Raw genomic sequence first — 21,050 nt, forward strand, 5'->3', positions numbered from 1 at the left:
TAAAAGAGGTCTTGGGAGGCTCAAATGAGATAAAGAAAGTAAAGTGCTTTGCAAACCTTAAAGCTGTTGATAAATGTTTGCTACTGAATGGTTGTTGTCTTTTATTATTTCACCCATCTAGAATACTATAAGAAGTAAGTGGGAGAAGTAAGGCTTAGGGACAGCCAAAGAAGTGCTCAGAAGAGCATGTGTGAAATAAAGTCCAGTATTTCTTAGGGGAGGACTCTTGGTGCCTCTTGAGAGCAAGTTTCTCTGCTTAATTCAGGTTAAAAGCTGGAGTATTATGAACGGTAGACACAACGGTCTGTGAAGAAGAAAAAGCCGTGAAAACACAGCTTTCTAGAGGCAGTTAGTTTAGGAGCAAGTAGCTCTATACACTCCAGCTTCTAAGAGCAATATTATTTTGATGTTTATAGTGACCTTGAGTCATCAAGAAAAGTTTAAAATTATATTTAGGGGGCAGCTAGGTGGCGCAGTGGATAGAGCACCGGCCCTGAATTCAGGAGGACCTGAGTTCAAATCTGGCCTCAGACACTTGACACTTACTAGCTGTGTAACCCTGGGCAAGTCACTTAACCCTCATTGCCCTGCCAAAAAAAATAAAATAAAATAAAAAAATAAAATTATATTTAGACAAGTATATAGAACATTTTATGTAAGCTTTCATTTAAAAATATTTAAGAATTAAAATGTATTAATAATTTTAAATTATTTCAGAAATTTCCTTATTTGGGGCCAGTAATTCTCTAACAGTGTCAAGTAAATGAAGTGTTCATGCAAAAGATAGACATGATTTGAAAGGAAGTTGAATTACCTTTTCACCTTCCTAAGTTCACTGAGTTTTCCAAACTTTGGACATAATAATATATATTATTATTATTTCAGTTATTCAAAGGTACTAAGAGGAAAATAACTAAGATGTCAAGGTAGATGATGAACATTAAATTGAAAAAAATTATCCATGACTCACTAATATGGTCATATATATATTTTTTGGTCATATTATTTTCATGTTTATTTAGCTAACAGTTTCCTCTGGTATGTAAAATAATGTAAAAATACTGTGTTGTGATATATTATTTGACATGTAATACTGGTTCAGTTTTAATAGCATTTTTTTCCCCCGGGGCAATAGGGGTTAAGTGACTTGCCCAAGGTCACACAGCTAGCAAGTGTCAAGTGTCTGAGGCCGGATTTGAATTCAGGTCCTCCTGAATCCAGGGCTGGTGCTTTATCCACTGTGCCACCTAGCCGCCCCAGTTTTAATATCATTTAAAAAAAATTATAACTGACATACTATTAGATTCTGTTTATGTCCTAGGTAAATTTTTCCCTTCAGAAGATAAGATTTTATGGGCATCTACTTAATGTTTTTTCATTTTTTAAAAAGGAAAATAAAAGTTCTATCAAAAAATGATAAAATTGTCAAACTTCATTTTTGCATTTAGATACAACTGGATGAGCTACTCCTGGAAAAGTGTGAACTGAAGAAGAGTTTGGATTGTGTACAAGAAGAGCTGAAGGAAAGAGAAGGGAAAGCAAGAGATGAAATATCAGATTATCAGTGTAGGCTTCAGGATGCCAATAAGAAATATGAAACTTTACTCAAGGAAGCAAACAAAAAGGTAAAAAGCTCCATTTAGGGGGATATGACACCTATACAAAGAACTGTGGTCTAACCCCTTCTGAGATGAGAGAGTAATACTATTGCTTTCTATTATAGTTCTCTGTGGAAGTTATAGAGAGACAGATTTTAGTCCTGTATAAGAAAAAACATTCTTGCAATCAAAGCTGTCTGAAATGAAATGGATTTATCACTTTCTTCATTATAAGTCTGCAGTTGAATCTGGACAGCTACTTTAAAAAAAAATTTAATTTTATCATTTTTCCAACTAACAAATATGTTTAGTTAATAGTATCGGCCAAGTTATCCTATTGACCAAGACCAAAAAAATGTATATTTCACTCTATATTTTAACTCCATAATCTCTGACATTAGCTGGGTTCTGTGCTTTATTGTGGTTTGTCTTTACGTTGATCAGAGCTGCAATGATGTCGTCCCAGTTATTTATTTTCTAATTGCATTTGTTTTATTTATGCAAAACCTTTTAAATTTTATGTAATATCTATTTTATCTTTTGTGATCCTTTTTATTTCTTCTTTGATTATGATTTCTTTCCCTATGGATAGGTTGAAAAGATAATTTCTTTTTAATTCCTCGTGTTTCCTTATGATAACAAGCTTTCCATTTAATACATTTAACCTTTTGGAGTTCAAATTGTTATATATGTCGTGAGATGTTGATTTATACCAAAATTTTGACAGACTGCTTTCTGGTTTTCCAAGCAGTTTTTGTCAGATGAGTCCTTAACTTCGTAACTGGAATCTTTGGATTTACCACAATCTATGCTACTTGTTGTATACTTCATTTGTTTGACTGATCGATTGATCTATTTTTCAGTCAGTATCAAATCATTTTGATGATTTCTCCTTTTTTATAGCATAATTTAAGAACTGGTAGTGCTAGGTTTCTTCATCATTCCTTTTCATTTCTTCCCTTGGGATTTTTCACCTTTTGTTCCCCTAGATCAGGGCTTCATAAACTTTTCCTACTTCTGACCCCATATGGCATTGTGACCCACAGTTTAAGAGCTAGTTAGATGACTATTTCTGTTACTTTTTTCTAGATCTCTAAAATAATCCTTTGGTAATTTGATTATACATCACCAAACATGTTAATTTAGGTAGTATTTGTTGTCTTTATTACATTGGCATGAACTACTTAATTATATAGATCTGTCTTTATTTCTGTACAGGGTTTATTATAGTTGTATTCATATATTTCCTATGTATGTCATGGTAGATATTCCCACATATTTTTATAAATTATGTAAATAATATAAAATTTATTTTACAGAAATGACAATGATTTATGTGTATTTTATACTAGATGACTAGTTTTCAGTAACATGAGGTCTCTTTTTGTGAAATACTGCTATAAATCTTCCCTTACCCCCAATTCATTTTGTATTACTTGTAAAAAAAATACCTTTTGTGCCTTTAAGTTTTAATACATCTTTATGTTATGCTATTTATTGTGACAGGAAATTTTCACAAAAGACTATAATGGTTAATTCTATTTAATTTATAGATGGTAAGCCAGGTTATGTGCAACTTAGTTATAAATACAGATGCTGATGTAATTTTTAGAATACTCAGTTATACTAGGATTTGAGTAAAATAATGACTTTTCAGTAGAGTACTTCTTTGACTATATCTAAATTATAGAATTATATGTAGAATTACAATATAAAATAAATATAGAATTAGAGAAGTTCCAAAAGGAGCTGGCTCTGCCATTGCTCTTACTTTCAGCCTAGAGCACTAAGAACTGTATCAGAACAAGGTTTTAATATATTTGGCAGAGTTGGGGTTGAAATTAAAATTTAGGATTGGGAACTATGCATACAGAATTTCATAAAAGATACAACTCCGAATGCACTGATTATAAAAAGTAGTAGTTTAATTCTTTTAATGGTACCTGCTTTAATTTTTGTCTTTTATATGATAACTAGTTCCTTTCTCATGGTTTCTGGCTCCACCACACCCAAAATTGTTGGCCAGTGAGATAGAATAGTGTGATTGGAAGGGTGACTTAGATTTTCTTGCTAATATGGAGGTCAGCTGAGAATGTGACTTGGTCATGAAGTATAAGCCTCCTTTAGCAATCTGGACACCCCCGTTAGGTTCTCTCCAGTTTGGTTTCTCCTTCATGAGCTGGGACAGGAGCTCTTTCCCCAGGGAAGGACCTAAACCAAACAGGATCCTATTTATTCCATAGTCCAGATGCCTCAAGTAGAGCTGGAATGCTTATGACATTGTTTAGCCAGGGAGGGACTTCTCTTTAAGCTAGTCTTTAGACAGAGAAGGAAACATTACAAATGATTAATCAAATGGTACAGCATTAAAAGTAATTTCACTCATAGAGTAGGAAACTAAGGCTAGAGATAGTTAAGTGATCTGTCAAATTTGTCACACAAATAAGAACTTGGAATTTAAACTCATTCTCTGGCTCTGAATTGGGTGTTTTTTTTTTAACCTCTCACCATATCATACTTCTTAATCCTTTTTCAACATTACAGCTCTTTAAATACTAGAAGACAGTCCAATTCCATCCTTCCTCCTTTGACTATTGATTTATTGGGGAATTATTTTTCTTGTTTCTTATAGATCTTGAATATCAGATCTTTATTAGAAAATTTAGCTAATTTTTTTTTTTTTTGCTGGAGGAATTTTTTTTTTTAAGAAGAGATGATAATTGATTTAAGACTTTAAAAGTGCCTCACTTGTTCTCCGTGACCCCACCCCCCCGCCCCGCCTCCCTGGCCCAGGCAGTGAGGGTTAAGTGACTTGCCCAGGGTCACACAGCTAGTAAGTGTCAAGTGTTTGAGGCTGGATTTGAACTCAAGTCCTCCTGAATCCAGGGCCAGTGCTTTATCCACTGCACCACCTAGCTGCCCCCCAAGTGCCTTCCTTGTTATGAATTGTTCTTGACATTATCTTATAGGTAACATGTTGCTAAGAGGGAACAATTTTGTCCATATACATCAAACAACTCATTCTCAGTACACTTGAGTCTTATAGAAGCATATCATGTGAATATTCATGTACATGAATTTATGAATAAGCCTTGAATATAGAATTGTGTTATAATCAACAAAGTATATTGTGCTTTCTGGCAGTTTATTCAATAACTGTAGAATTAAAATTTTCCCAGGAGCTTTTTGGCAACTCCCTTTCACCCTTAAATTTACTCTTAAATGGCAGTCGCTTGCCCTTTGAAAGGTATAGGTTGACCTAGATGATCTTTAAGGTGTCTTTCTAAATCTATGGTCTAGTTATTAGGACTTTTTTTTTTTTTAATAAGAACTATCATTTCAGTTGTGTAGATAGCTTTCAGTGAGGGATTTTCTTAACCAAGGTAGGTTGTCACCTTCTCTACAAAGTGTAGTCTTAGTGTCCTGGAGCACTAAAAGATGAATTGACTTGCCTGAGGTCACACAGCCATTCTATCTTGATAAGGGGCTTGATATATGGGACTTGATAAGGGTTTCCTCTTAGCTTTCAGTGGGTCCAAAGGATTGAAGATAATACTTAAAGTGTCCATTGAGACATATGCTTTTGGATGTGGACAATATGGGGATTTGTTATATTTGTATATATGTTAAAAGGGTTTTTTTTTTTACTTGAATGGGGAAGTGAGAGGTTATAAATATATATGAATATATTAGACATCTCTGCCACAATATTGAAACAAAAATTCATTTTTGTTCTTGAGCCAAAAAAAAAATGTACATTTGTCTGTTTACTGATGTGGTCCTGAAGCCCAGAATTCCAGATCAAGAAATCTTTTGTTTCATTTTGTTTTGTTTTGACTGTGAGATGTTATATAAACTTTCTGCTGAGCTACTTGACCAACACTATGTTTTATTTTTCTTAGCATGAAATGGAAATTAAAGTGTATCAAGAGAAACTAATTTGTAAAGAACAGGATCTCAGCTCGCACAAGTCAGAGATGGAGATTTTAAAGTCCAATAAAGAAGAATTAGCTAATTCTCTGAAATGTACTAGTAAGATATTAGAAGAATTGAAGAAAACCAAGGTATTTTACATGATAATGTTCAGCCTATTTTAAGGCATATATTAGGGACATTCATGAGATAGTGACACTAATATGAGTATTTGGTTTACATCGAATTTATAGTGTTTAAGTTATAATTTAAATAATAAATTTTATAGAGTTTAAATGTTTCCTCCTTTTTACTTAACTTTATAACTCATTCTCAGAGATGCTACTATTGAAGTCACAGGCTATGTTGCTGAGAAAACAGATAAATGACTATCTTTTCTAAACTGTGCACATGTAAACATATGTTTCAGCAGACTTTCTCTTTGAGTTCTGTTGAAAGGAGATTAAGGAATTGTGGAGATGAATGTGAAGGTAATGGACAGAACTTCCCAATGAGTTGCTCCTGATGTACCAGTAAATCTTAAAACCTTATTGTTAGTCCTGTTGCTTCAACTTCTTCCTAGGTATCTGAGGCTTAAGTAGAGATAAGCAGGTCAGTACTTTGTACTTTCAGCTTTTTCATGTGTATGAAGCCATCATAAGACAGTGGTCATGTAATCTTAGTCTAGGGATTTTTTATTGTGAAAAACATATCATAGTAAATGACCCAGTAATCCCTCATCTTTGGAGGAAGGTTATTGTGAATTAAGTGGCAAAATTAAATATTTTTTAAAAATCTTGAAATTTCAAAGACATATGAGAACTTGAACCAGAATAATGAAGTATTTGTTTTCTTAAGAAATTTTTAAATACTACGTAATTTCAAAGTTAGAAAGGACCTCAAATTATTTTAATCCCTACTTGAATAAGAGTACTTTCTTAATGAATTCTTGATAAGTTATCTAGGGTTTTTTGGTTTTTTTAATAATTACACTTTAATATAGCTCTAAATTTTGGAAAATTTTTCCTACTCATTGTACCTGATTCATCCTTTTAATGATAATGCTGTTATTTGGCTTTAAAATACTTAAAACCGCATTACTCGTTACTGTGAGTCTTCCATATACTAATATTTGCACTCCTTAGTATATAATTTTGAATCCTGGCCCACTGTAGTTCCTCTAGATATATCATTAAATCCAGATCCTTGTGGCAGAGATTTGCTAGACCCCAGGCCACTAGATCCCTTCCACTGGGAGTTCAGTGCCCTTATGACAAAGGAGTCATCTCTTCATTCACTCCTTACATTGCAACTGACTTAGCAATAGGAATAACAATAAGATTTTGAAATTTACTGGTACATCAGAAGCAACTGATTGGGAAGCTTTGTCCATTACCTTCACATTCATCTCCACAATTCCTTAATCTCCTTACATTTCTAACAATTTTCTTAGATTTATATCTCTAAGTTTCATTTGTGAATCATATATATGTTATGCAATTAATCCTGTGGTAAATATTTAATTTATGTCACAGGATCATAGATTTAGAGCTGGAAAGGTTCTGAGAGGTCATCCAGACATTTAAAGCTCAAGGAACACTACTTAAAACTTGTGTCTACCTTCATTTTTAATATATATTATTCTAGCTATTAAATACACCTGAACTGGCAAATTCAACATCCTGTTTATAATTCTAGGGGGGGAAATGTTTAGACTTGTGCTGAAGAATCATTTGGAAAAATTAGCCAGTGTGTTTGTTGAATTTTTAGATTTGAACAATAAATTAGTCTTAAAAAATACAAGATATAATCGTTCTTGTTTTGTACCACTAATGAGGTAGCATGTTGGCATACACCGTATAGCATGGAAGACAGTAAATTTGGATGGGAGTCGAGACCTCACATTGAATGGTAGTATGCTCTCGCGCAACTCACTTAACTGTTAGACCTCAGTTTCTTTACCTAATATAATTGACAATACTATTTGGGGTACCCATCTCACCGTGCTGTTTTAAAGGGAACACTTTGCAAACCATAAAATGTGAATTTCATTATTGTTGGAATCTATTGAAGACATTGTGTGTACAGACATTAAGTTTATTAGGTTTTAACTAGAAGTGCTTTTGTTTTGTAGGCTGATAATATGAAATATGTAACTCAGTTGAAGAAGGAGAATGAAAATGCTAGAGGAAAAATACAGTTGTTGATCAAAACCTGTAAACAGCTGGAGAATGAAAAAGAAGTGTTACAGAAAGAAATAACCGGCCTTGAAGCGTTACAGGAGAATCAGAAACAAAGTAGGCATTAATTAGAGGAATAATAACCAGAATTATTTTTCATGAAGGAATGCTCTTCATTTTGAAACATGGTAGTATTTGAGACACATGTCCCTTTGAAGTGTTATTCAATGATATATAGTAATTCATATTCTTCTGGATTTGTTTTCAGATTTGCTATCAATTATGAGGGAACTACATTTTTCATGTTGTAATAACTATGACCTTCAGATTGAACAAACATTTACTAAGGCTCCAATTTGTGCAAATATTGTGCTAGGTAACAAGGATGAAAAGTCACATATTACCTGCCTTTAAGATGCTTTCAGCCTACTGGGGAGAATATAGCATGTTTTATGTACATAATATAGTTAAGTATAATTCAAGGTAGAGAGTCTGATGGATGAGGTGTAAGATAAAGGTCTAGACAAAGTGTTATAAGAAAATTTGAGGAGAGAATCCTTTCATTAAGGGAGACTTCTTTAAGGGATGAAGATTTTAACATGTAGAAGTGACTAAGAAATGCTTTCCAGGTATGAAAGACCACTTGCCCAAAGACACAGAAAACAGACTATGGTATATGTGGGAAGGAGTATCTTAGTAATTGTTAGCCTGCAATGGAGAATTTGTGAAGGGAAAGTACTGTGATTTGGTACTGAAAAGTTAGGTTGGTACCAAATTATTAGGGCCTTAAATACCAAGGCTAAATTATTTGTAACTGCAGAAGATTTTTGAGCATGAGAGTGATGTGGTCAGACATGTGCCTTGGGAATATTATTTTGCAAATAACGATAGATTAAAGGCAGTGAGATTGGAGGTAGAGAGACCATTGAAGAAATGGGCAGACTTAGTTGTACAGGTAAGATTTAGGTGAAGAGTAGCTCTTATGAGTAAGAAGGAAGACAGTACATGTGACATATTGTGGAGATAGAATTGACAGGATTTGGTTACTATGTGGGCATGGTGGCTGAAGTTTAGACACAAGAAGATGGGAGAAATAAAGGACTAGTCTGGGTGAATAACGAGATCAAGGGCATTTTTTTTAAGGTGACCCGTGTGGAAGGAGTGAATGGGTAAAGGCTTACCCTACACTTAATGACAAGATTAGCATTACTGTACTGTGGATAGTTTTGTCTTCTACATAACCAGTGGTTTGCCTGATCTGTATCATGTGTCTTCTAATAGTTTTATTTTTGTCCTAAGCCTATCTGTTTAAATGTTAGTGATTTATATTGACGATTGGTACTTCTTCAGTTACTTAATATGATGTGATGTTTCCTTTTAAATAGATAATGCCCTGGGTGTTAATGTAGAAGAACTGATGGCCGAGATGAAAGAACTGAAAGAAACTCTTGAAGAAAAAAATAAAGAGACAGATGAATATTTGGATAAGTATTGCAACCTTCTTGTTAGTTATGAAAAGCTGGAAAAAGATAAAGATATGTTAGAAGCACAGGTTACTTTCCTGAATTCTCTTCAAGGAAAACTTACCTCTCAGACTTCTCCTTTGCTAAACTCAGTTGATTCAAGACATACTCCAAGTCAGTCTGTTACTGAAAAGAAGACATTAGCCAGTGAAACTAAAGTTTCAAGCAAGAGACCAAGGTCGTGTGGTATCAAGGAAAGTGACGGAGAGTCAATGCCTTCTACACCAGAAACTTTTACTAAAAGGATCAAAAAAGGCATGACACCAAAAGGTGTCACATACCCCTTAAGGGGCTTGGAGAACACTGAGTATGAGCCAGAAGGACTACCAGAAGTAGTAAAGAAAGGTAACTCTTTATTTCTGAATTAACTTCTCTCCCTACTCCTTTTTTCAGTGTGTGAAATAAATTCCCATCTAATGTGAAAATCTCTAGAGCATTTATGAATGTTGGTATATAATTTGGCTATTGTGACTTTCAAATGATTATTTAAATTGGCCTAGACTCTTCTGTCCCCTCACCCCCCAGCCTTTTTTGTGATAAAACTAGATGTTGGAGTAGAAAATATAGGTTAATTTTTGAATAAACAAAAATAATGGTTTGGATTAAAAAGCTACAGATTTTTTAATCCATTATGTATTCTAATAGTTTTATTAAATCTCCTGAATTTCAGCTTCATGTACCCTCCCATAAGCCCTAGTAATTCAGTGATAAATTGATCACCTGTCATTGGAGAAACTGAGAATATTGATGATATTATCACCTAATATCCCTACTGTGATTTTCACATTTTCTTTTGTTTCAGTATTTTTTTTTAGCGTTAAGTCATGAATAGTTTATACTGTAGTGTCCTATCAAAGAATAGTAAGTACCTTTGAAAAAATAAAAATACTCTCATTGTGGCCAAATGGCCAAGAGAAAACTGGTCATTTTAGCTGAAAGACATAAATGTGTCTTTTAGTCAATCAATAACTATTTAGTACCTATTATGTACCAGGCACATAGGTATTGGGGATATAAATAAAGACAAAAGTGATAGTTCCTATCTTTAAGGTGCTTACAGTCTATACACAGTAGAGGAGTGATTAGGAATTGGGGCTGCTCTCTGGGAGCAGGAAGGGGTTCATGTAGAAGGTGGTAGGTACTTAAGCTAACCCTTGAAGGAAAAAGGAATTCTGATGGATGGCAGTGATAGAATGCATTCCAGGCATGGACTATGGAAAAGAAGGCCAGTTTGGCTGTTGACTTTGGTGTGCTTAACTTTTTTTCAAAGATCCAGCTTAAGCACCACCTTTTAAAACAATGACTATTTAATTCCAGCACCCTCCCCCAAATTCTAGTGCCTCCTTTTCTCCTAACTACCTTGTATTTAACTTTGTATTTACTCTGAATAGATTTATTATGTGTGTATATGTGTACACCTATTGGCACCCAAATTAGTATATAAGCTGCTTGAAAACAGGGAGTCTTTCATTCCTTGTGTTTGTGTGTCTTGTGCGTAGCACAGTTTCGGGTGCTTGTTAAATGTTTTTTTAATTGGATTTTATTTGTATATTGCCCTGGTTTTTCTTTGTTCACTGTGCATTGGTTCATACAAAGTCTTCTAATATTTCTTTATATTCATTCTATTCACTAATTCTTTTTTAAAAAATATTTATTCTTAATAGCATGTTTATATTATACTGACGTGATACAATTTGCGGAGCCATTCCACAACAGATGGGCACCCACAAAATGTGCTGCTTTGAATATTTTGCTGTATATGATACCTTTTTATTAACCTCCTTTAGGTTTATGCTCAGTGGTGTATTAGGTCAAAGGTTACCAATCTGTTGTTTAGTTGGAAGTAGTTTGTCATATAATCGCTGGGGGCCATTTGAGTTTGTGGCTTTCTGTCATCTACCTACAAATAATGGATTCTACTTTTTTCCCTCTTTTTCTTACTTTTCTTTTTTTCTTTCTTCCATGACTGGGCCTCGACCTAAAGCATGGTAGTGACCGTAAGGCTAATAAAGAAACAGCTGATCTGATAGCGACTCATTTGGCAATTTTTTTTTTTACCTCATTCCTTGTCAGAATCTTCATGTACACATACACTTGGACACACATGCAGACACATGCTTGTTTCCCTCTAATCTTTTTAATTCTTCATGAAGGAAAATCTTATTTGAGGAATTCTAAGAAAAGCCCCTGTAGTAGATCAAAATGCCTATGCTGTGTTCTGTGGCCAATGTGAAATGTTCATAAATCACCTTTTTCTAAAAACTAAACTTTATTTCCTTTCTGTAGACAAATATTGTTTTCAACTCTTGGATAGAATGGGCTTTACTATTTTTATCTTTTCAAAACCAGCCATATTTAAAAATCAAACTAACTTGTGTCACAGGATTTGCTGATATCCCAACTGGAAAAACAAGCCCTTATGTCCTTCGGAGAACAACCATGGCTACGAGGGCCAGTCCCCGTCTTGCTGCACAGAAGTTATCGCCTTCTCTGAATCTACAGAAGGAACAGTCAGAAAATCTTGCTAAGACCTCCAAATCAACAGCTGGTGGCAGCAAATCACAAAAGGTAACTAACTGCTGTGCACAGTGATCTTGTCTGAAATCATAGGAAATTCATGCATGTTACTTGGAGGAGAATTTGACACTATGCTCTCCAGCTCTTGTGTTTATTGACTTTTAATGTCTGACCTTTCCTAAGTGTGCTATAAATAAATTAGTAAAGATAAGTCCAGTGAATGTCTAAGGAAAAACATTGTACTGTTGTTATTGTACAGGCAAATCCTTGACCATAAAGGACACTGCAATGCCACGTATAAGTAGTTAATAAGTTGATAGTTAATAAGGAATTACATTACCTTAAAAATCTCAAAGGAGAGATGGTGAGAAAGAGATGTCTAATTTAGTAATGAGGACTTTGGGGCAGCTAAGTGGCACAGATAGAGCACCAGGTCTAGAATCAGGAAGACCTGAGTTCAAATCTAGCCTCAGACACTTTGGCCCAGGTCAAATCTAGCCTATCAGTTAACCAACCTTGGTTGCCTCGGTTTCCTCACCTGTAAAATGAGCTGGAGAAGGAAATGGCAAACCACTCTAGTATCTTTGCCAAGAAAACTCCAAATGAGGTCAGGAGAAGCTGAACACAACTTAACGCGACTGAACAACAATGAGGGCTTTGAGGTGGTGTCTTTTCCCTTTGCTCCCAGACACTGATGGTTTGCTTATTCAAGGCTGTATTGTTTTTACTTCAGTATTTTTCAGTACTCTAAACACTGCTTTAACTGAACCAATAAGTCTCCTGAAGAGGAGGATATAGTGATTGTCCTCACTTAAAAACTTGCAGGTAGTTTTAATGAAACAATTGAATTCAAGCAGAAAAAGGCATCATAGGAAGGGTATTAAACATAGTTCATGTTTCTCATGTTCACAAAATAATATACATATATTAAAGTGAGATCATCACCATAACCCAATAGAAGAAAAGAGGTTCCTCTTTTACTCAGATTCTACACTGTTCAACTAGGCACCTGTCTATGGCTTGGCCATCATTTGTATTGGTTGTGTCAGTGTGTAAGAGCTGACTGTGCGAATGTATATGTTTGTTTTACACCCAAGAGGATGTTGTAGTTTTCCTATGTGTAGTGTTAATAATTTGCATGATGCTTTAAGGTTTACAAAGAAAAACTCAGGAGGAAGGGAGTGGAAGTTTTGTTATTCCCTTTTGTAGATAAGGAAACTGGCTCCTAGAGACTGATTTACAGCTAGTAAATATCGGAGCTATAATTTGAACCCAGGCTTCCTGGTTCCACTGTCCACATTCTCTCTTCAAGACCACAATGCCACATACATGGATAAATGTAACCACAAGAACCTGTGCCTGTTCTTCAGAGATATAATATAATTTAGTCCACAGTTGTCATTGTTGTTTGTCCTTTGTTCTGGAAGAGGACCATGTTTTTGGGGGGATGTCATGACTTGCAATGAATTGGATTTAAGTGAAGGAGGGCTTTGCTGGGCCTGAGCTCTCCTCCAGAGCCATCTGGTTTAGTGCCAAGATATATATCAGGACGACTGGAGATGGCCCTGGATGTTTAAGGCAATTGGGGTTAAGTGACTTGTCCAGGGTCACAAAGCTAGTTAAAGTGTCTGAGGTGAGATTTGAACTCAGGTCCTCCCAACTTCAAGGCCAGTACTCTATCCACTGTGCCACCTAGCTGCCCCTAGTAATCCCCAGTCTCATATTAATATGAAGAGCTTTTTTTACTTTTCATTATTTTTACCAGATAACAAGCATTTATTTTCTTTCACCCACCCCATCTTCCAAACAAAGAAAAAAAAATCCTCGTAATAAATGTTAAGCAAAGCAAATTCCCACATTGCCAGTGTCCAAAAATGTTTATCTCATTTGGCATCCTGAATTCTCTTTTATGTGGTGGGTAACATAGATTATTATTTCTTTGAATTTATAATTGATGGTTTCATTTTTCTTTATAGTGTTGCATATATTATTCTTCTAGTTCTACCTACTTCACTTGACATCAATGTCATATAAATTGTCCCGGTTTCTCTGAACACATCCTTTTCATTATGTGTTTAATTCAGTTTTAAGTTTTGAATTCTTTCCCTCCTTTCTACTCTTCCACCAATTAAGACAAGAAAACAAAACTCATTAAAAATATGTATAGTCATGCAAAACAAATTCTCACATTAGCCACCTCCAAAATTAAAAAAGAAGAAAATATGCTTTATTCTGCACTCTAAATCCATCAGCTCTCTATCTGGAGTTGAATAGCATCTTTTATCTTTAGTCCATAATAATTGTCATTGTTTCTTGTGTTGATCCAAGTTCTTGGTCTTTCAAAGCTAATATTGTTCTTGTATAAATTGTTCTATTCTGCTAATTTCACTTTCATTAACTCATACAATTCTTCTTGATTTTTTGGAAACTATCCCCTTTATTATTATTATTATTATTATTATTTTTTTTAGTGAGGCGATTCTAACTGCACAATAATACGCCATTACATTCATATACCCAAATGCATTCTGCCATTCCTCAGCTGATGGGCTGCAGGCAACCCTCTTGTTTCAAATTTTTTGCCACTACAGAAAGAGATGATAGCACTTTGTAAACAATGAATGCCCAGAACAGTTCCTATGTCCTCACATCCTCTCCAGCTTTACCAAGGATCTCTAACCTGTTAAATCTAGTGTTCATTTTTCAATCCTGATGTGTTCTTGACCTCTGAAGCATTTGACACTCTTGATCACCTTTTCTTCCTGGATAATTTGGCCTCTAGGTTTTAGTGACCCTGCTTTCTCTTGGTTCCCTGCCACTCTCTGTCTCATCACTTCTCAGTTTCTTTTGCTAATTCCTCATTAGTGTTATGACCACTAACCATGATATTCCCTAAGATGGTCATGGGCTTTTCTTTCCCTTTACTCTAATTTTTCATGTGGTGATCTTACCACCTCCCATGAGTTCAGTTATCTCTGCAGATGATTCTTAGGTTGACATATGCAGTTCTAATCTCTCTCTAGCACCACTATGACCTTTTGGATATCTCAATTTAGATGTCCTATCAGTAGCTCAGATTTAATAGGTCCAAAACAGAATTTTCCTGTCTTTTCTTCAACCCACCCTTTTTTCCAAGTTTTCCTATTATTGCCAAGAGTGCCACCAATAAGGCAAGATTCACAACCTTTGTATTATTCCTTGTTCTCACATCTCACATCTTGTTATTTCTCTCTCCACATATCACACACATATTTTCTTTACATTTTAAGCCTAATTCAGGTACTCATTGCTTTTTATCTGGATTCCTTAGAATAGCCTTCTAACTGGTCTCCCTTATCTCAAGTCTCATCCCAGTCCACTTCATCCTCCATTAAGCTGCTAAGGTGTTTTTTTTCTAGAGCAGCTAAGTAGTGCAATAGGTTGAGTACTGGACTTGGAATCAGGAAAACTTGAGTTTGAATCCTGCCTCAGAGATTTAATAGTTATATGACCCAGAGCAAGTCACTTAATGTGTATTTGATGATTCTGTTTCCTCATTTTACAAAAGAGAATAATTAACAGCACCTACCTCCCAGGGTTGTTGTGAAGATAAATGAAACCATTTTGCAACCTTTAAAGTGCTATCTGAATGCCAGCTATCACTATTATATTGTAAGTATGATCATGTCCTCCTCTATTCTTATGAGCTACAGTGGACTCTAGGATCAAATAGCATCTTTCTTTGGCATTCAAAGCTTTCATAATGTGTCCCTTTCCTGCCTTATCAGTTTTCTTACAATTTACTCTCTTCTCATGACTTGAGTATCATCTGTAACTCCCCTTTCTCTCAACCCTTAAATGTAATTGTTTGCTAAGTGACATTTTATATTTGTAACATCTCTATGTACGACCCTTTAGACACTGTCCTCACCCCAGTGCTAGCCTTTATCACCTTATGATTTGATTACTGTTAATAACCTGCTGATTGGCCTCTGTGCTTTGTTGCAAGTCATCCCAGTGTCATTCATGGTCCTTTTCCATAATGAAGGACAAACAACACCCCTTCACATCTTCACCAACAGTGAATTAGTATTTCTGTCTTCCCATCAGTATTGATTATTTCTATTTTTGTCATCTTTGCCAATTTTTGCTGGGTGTGAAACCTTAAGGGTTGGTTTTTTTTTAAATATTAGCAATTTATAGCAATATTTCATATGGTTAAAAATTTGAAATTCTTTTCTGATCTGTTTATATCTTATGGTCACTGTGTGATAGTGTGTGTATCTGTCCAAATTCCCTATGCATCTTAGATATCAGTTTCTAATTTGGAGATTTTTTTTATGCAACGATATTTTCTCCCTATCACTTCTCTTCTATATGTGCATTGATTTTGTTCCTACAAAAACTTTTCAGTTTTATGTAACTAAAATTGTCTTTCTGAACTTTTGGGATTACTTCCTATATTCCATGTTTGGTTAAGAATTCTCTCCTTGCCGGGTTTGTGAGAGAGAATTGATTTAAAGCTATTTAGGGAACATAGAGGTCATCTATTTCAACTCCCTCGTTTTCCTGTTGAGTAAACTGAGGCTCACGAAAAAGGTATTTTTGTCAAGATCACACAGGTAGTTTTTTTTCTTCTTCTTTTTTTTTTGGTGGGGCAATGAGGATTAAGTGACTTGCCTGCCCAGTGTCACACAGCTGGTAAGTGTCAAGTGTTTGAGGTCAGATTTGAACTCGTGTCCTCTTGAATCCAAGGCCAGTGCTTTATCCACTGTTCCATCTAGCTGCCCCAACAGACAGGTAGTTTCAAAGCCAGAAGAATGAACCTAGGTCTTCTAATTCCAAATTCATTAACACTGCACCACACTGCCTTTACTGAAGAGACTTAACAAAACTGTCACAATTTAAACTTTTTTTTAAAAGTATGTATTAGTAGAATTCCTTTTCTTATACTTCACATAAACCACATAGTTTATATCCTACCTATTTTGATAACTGGTTGCAGTTGTATATCAGAGAAAAAAAAATTTAATTCTATGTTCTTTTGGCTTGATTTATCATAATCTGTGTGTTTAAATCATGGTTTAATAACCTACTATGTTTAAAACATGTAAGCTAAGGGAATAGCCTTTTGCTTTTGCCTTTAGTTTCAATCATGTGTAGCTTTTGTTGATGTTATTCCTCTCATTTTTTTCTCATTATAAGATCCATAAATATCCCTCATTCTTCCCTTCTAACACCCCTATCCCTCTCATGTATTAATTCAACAATTCTTCTCAACTCTCAGCTTTTGTATTAGATTAGGAGTTCAGTGAAGACAGAGGCATGTCTTATTTAAACTCTAGCTTGCAAACCTAAATGCAAACATGTTAAATGTTTGAATTGAATTCTAATTTAGTTACTAATTTTAGTACATCAGGGAGAAGTTGTGTTCTTGAGAATTGTCATTAGACGGTCTCCTCTTTGCCAAGGTATTATCAAATATCTTAATAAACAATAAATGAAGGACATTATACGTTTCTTTATCTTTTCTAATACTTAAAAAAAAACCCATGTACTTTGAGGTCAGGTAGCACATCTTTTTGCATATACTTTATAAATCACTTTAAAAAAATTATTAGAGTTTTGAGTTTAAATATATTACTGTCAGCATTGGATAATGGAAGCAACACTATATTGGGAATCAAGAATCCTGGGTGGCACAAACTGACTTGCAGGGAAAGCTAGGATTCAAACTCAGATGAAGTAAATTGACTCCTAAGTCCTGGGCTTTTTCCATGGCTATGCTGTGTGCTCCATTATGCCATACCTTTCTTCTAATTTCTTCCCTGAGGAAGTCTTATGCCTTAGGAAATGAGAAATAACAACACATACAGTTTCTATATAGAAAGTCTTTGACAGTTTAAAAGTTGTTCGTTGTATGCTTTGTTCTTAATTTTGTAGAAATGTTTGTAGTCATTAAAACAAAGATGTTTCTGTTGTAGGCAAAAGATGTCCAGCACCAAGTGGAATCACTTGTGACAGTCACAAAACCTACTACAAGATCTCCTGCAAATAATCTTTCAAAAAAAACTTCTGCTGACATCCCTAAAGAGAGTATGAGAACCAAGCGAGTCAGACATTCCCCAAGCAAACACACCGTACCTGAACAAAACAAAGAAGAAAACTGTAGAGTTCAATAAATTTTGAAAGGTTTCTATGGTGTATCAGTGCTATCCAAGTAAAGAAACATTTTTTTTAAAGCCTCCCATAGAGGTTTTTGTTTAGTCAGTCTTAAAGTTGTTGAATCTGTGTTGTTTTTAAATTGAAATGTCAGAACAAGAATGATTGTCTTGCCTTAGCATATCTTTCTCATTGTTCCTACTTGTACAATAATGTAAATAGTCCTGTATAAAGTTATGTGGGAAAAGTTGTAAAATACTTCAATTACATAGGGAATGACGCATTGAATTTACAAAGCACATTTTGTTATATTCATTAAATGACCATTAGTACCAGAAATGTATATTGTGGTTTTAGTCTATAGTGGGAGACATGAGAGATTTTGAGCAAGGAATTGTAATGAGCCATATGTCCACTTGGATATATTTAAAAAAAAAAAAAAAACCCAACCAAACCACGTGTATTTTAGGAGTAAGTACAATATATGTATAATTTGTTTATAGTAAAATTATGATTTTGAAGTGTCTATAGCTAACATAAGTGGTTAATAATAAAAATTACATTACTTGTGGAAGTATAAAACTTACTCTTTCTGTTGACCCTTGGGGGTGGGAAATGGAAAAATATGACTGTGTGTGAGATGCTTAGAAATCCTGTGTTATTCAGATAATAGGTATAATGGTTACATAAAAGTCAATCCCTAAGGGGTATAATACCCAGATTGGTATTCAGTAAGATAAGGGTGTGTGGAAATTTATTTTGATTTGGGGACCCTACCTTTGGGCTGAGATTAGAAAGCCTTAGGCACTCAGGGTCTCTTCTGTGTCGGAGGTGCTGTCGCCACTCCCCTTCTGCTTCAACTGAGCCAAAAAGCCCCCAACTCCCTCCAACCTGAGCGGATCTATCCCAGAGATCCTGGGCTTGGCCAGACCGGGCTCTAGTGTAGCCTGTGCTGAGGCATGTGATGCTCAAGCATCCCCCCAGCCCAGCTAGAGAACTGGCGGATTAGCTTGGGGTCTGTGAGGGCGGAAAAAAGCACCGAGATTTGAGTGGAGAAAAGGAAAATATATATAGACCTGGAAGACAAGATTAATAGGTGGCTGATGAGATTAAGTGAGCAGAATGGCTGGAACACTAAGAGATGGGGGGAGAAAAAGCTAAGAACAAGAAGGAAAGGAGAGGCCGAAGGACTAGGAAGAAGGGGGACTGACAAGATTAGAAGGACAGAAAAGGGGTTACAAGGAGGGAACGGAGACTAGAACTTAGGCCAGAAGATTAAGAGGAAAATTAGAAGAAAGTAGCTGGTGAAAATGGAACATACCCTAAGGCAAGAAGCTGCTACGGCCCTTATTGTATTAAAAAAGTTCCAGGCCTAGCAGGTAGAAAGAGACGCCAGGATCGCAGTCAGGTTGTACGTTTTATTTCCCTGTATTCTTAGTTTTAAATAGTATCTCATAAATAAACTCTGCTTTGATTAGTTAAGAGGCTTCTTAATCTTTTGCTTATCAATTTTGGGAGTGGAGCAGTGTCGTGGAACTTTATAAACAGCCCATATTAAAACAATAGCAGTCAGCCAGTCAAAAGTCCCAGATTAAGTACCCCAGTCAGATGAGTCCCCCCAAATTAGGCCAGCAAGTTAACAAAAATATTTCTACAGGTGGTTGACACTGTCAAAGGCTAACAGAGAAGTCAAGAAGGATGATGATTATGAAAAGACCATTAGATTTAGTGACTAATCAGTAAACATTTTATTAAGTGCCTACTATGAGCCAGGCACAGGGAATACGAAGAAAGGCAAAAGATAGTCCCTTGCTCTTAAGGAGCTCACAATCCATTGGAGACAATGAGCAAACTACGTACAGGATAAATAGGAAGTAACTAAAAGAAGGTACCAGAATTAAGAGGGATTGAGAACGGCTTCTTGTAGAGGATGGAACTTGAAGGAAGCCAAAGGGAGCCAGAAGGAAATGGAGAGCCTTACAGGCATAGGGGAGAGCCAGTAAAAATCCCTGGAGCTATGATGTGTCTTGTTCATGGAACAGCAAGGAGGCTGGATCAAAGATGGGAGGGGTTAAGGGATCATTTGTAACTTTGAAAAGCAGTTTCAGCTGAATGATGTAGTTGGAATCCATGCTACAGAGATGGAAGGGAGTGAGGAAGAAGTAAAGGCATCAATTGTAGAGAGCTTTTAAAATATATTGTTATTAATAATAATAAACATTTTTATAGTTTTGGGTTCCAATTTTTTTGGGGGGGGTGAGGCAATTGGGGTTAAGTGACTTACCCAGGGTTACACAGCTAGTAAGTGTTAAGTGTCTGCGGCCAGATTTGAATTCAGGTCCTCCTTACTCCAGAGCTGGTGCTCTATCCACTGGCGTCACCTAGTTGCCCCCCCAATTTTTTTTTTTAATAAAAAATTTTTTTTGTAGATATCTTTCTTTAGGATTTTAGCTAAGAGGGGAGAAGAGATAAAAGGATGACAACAGGGATAGATGGATCCAGTTAGGGCTGCTTGAGGATGGTGGAAGAGATGGGCATATTTTTAGACAAGAGGGAAGTGGTAGATGGAAAGATTGAACAAAAAAGAGAGGGGGCAGATAGGTGGAAATCTGCTGGAGGAGACAGGAAGGAAGCAGGGGATTGCTGGTTTACTTTGGCAAGGTAGTGGGCCTCCTTTATGAGAAGCAGGTAAAAGAGGTAGTGATGGAAGACATCTAGAAAATACAAGATGAAGAGGGTGCTCTGGACTAATGATCTTGATATTTTTCAGGGAAGGCAAGAGTTTCAGCTGAGAAAGTAGGGATCAGAGAACAAGGGGAGTCTTGAGGGAAGAAAAGGTTTGGAAAAGCCACTGGTGAGTGGGCTAGTGATTCGATCGCAAGGTTGTGGAAGGATTGCTTTGATTTAGTGCCCAGTTGAGATCATGGAAGACAAATCTGTAGGAGGTCCAGTCAGCACAGTTTCATGATTTTCCCCCAGCTTTATTTTAGCGGTGTGTATGGGAGCAATGGTGGGAGTAATAAAAGATAAGATCTGAAGTAGAATAAGGGGGCAAGAGACTCAGGAGAAGAACACAGGAATCAAGATGGGGAAGGCAGAAGAGTATAGTTACTACAGGGATGGTGGTCTGGGCATAAGAATAGATTTGGGAGTTGCAAGGCAAAAGAAATGAAATGAAT

At 35.7% G+C, this 21,050-nt stretch overlaps 1 protein-coding gene across 2 annotated transcripts in view; it reads left to right on the forward strand.

Annotated features, from left to right (window-relative positions):
* Positions 1-18,766, forward strand: part of CENPF (centromere protein F) — an 80,848-nt gene extending 62,082 nt beyond the window's left edge. For both annotated transcript variants that reach the window (XM_044004265.1, XM_044004266.1), the window contains 6 exons: positions 1,449-1,625; positions 5,501-5,662; positions 7,645-7,807; positions 9,076-9,558; positions 11,597-11,781; positions 17,694-18,766. In XM_044004265.1, the coding sequence (XP_043860200.1) occupies positions 1,449-1,625; positions 5,501-5,662; positions 7,645-7,807; positions 9,076-9,558; positions 11,597-11,781; positions 17,694-17,891 (1,368 nt within the window). In that variant the 3' untranslated portion in view covers positions 17,892-18,766. The remainder of the gene's footprint in view (positions 1-1,448; positions 1,626-5,500; positions 5,663-7,644; positions 7,808-9,075; positions 9,559-11,596; positions 11,782-17,693) is intronic.
* The last annotated feature ends 2,284 nt before the right edge of the window (positions 18,767-21,050 follow it).

The sequence above is a fragment of the Dromiciops gliroides genome, chromosome 4, assembly GCF_019393635.1.
Source record: "Dromiciops gliroides isolate mDroGli1 chromosome 4, mDroGli1.pri, whole genome shotgun sequence".
Lineage (NCBI taxonomy): Eukaryota > Metazoa > Chordata > Mammalia > Microbiotheria > Microbiotheriidae > Dromiciops > Dromiciops gliroides.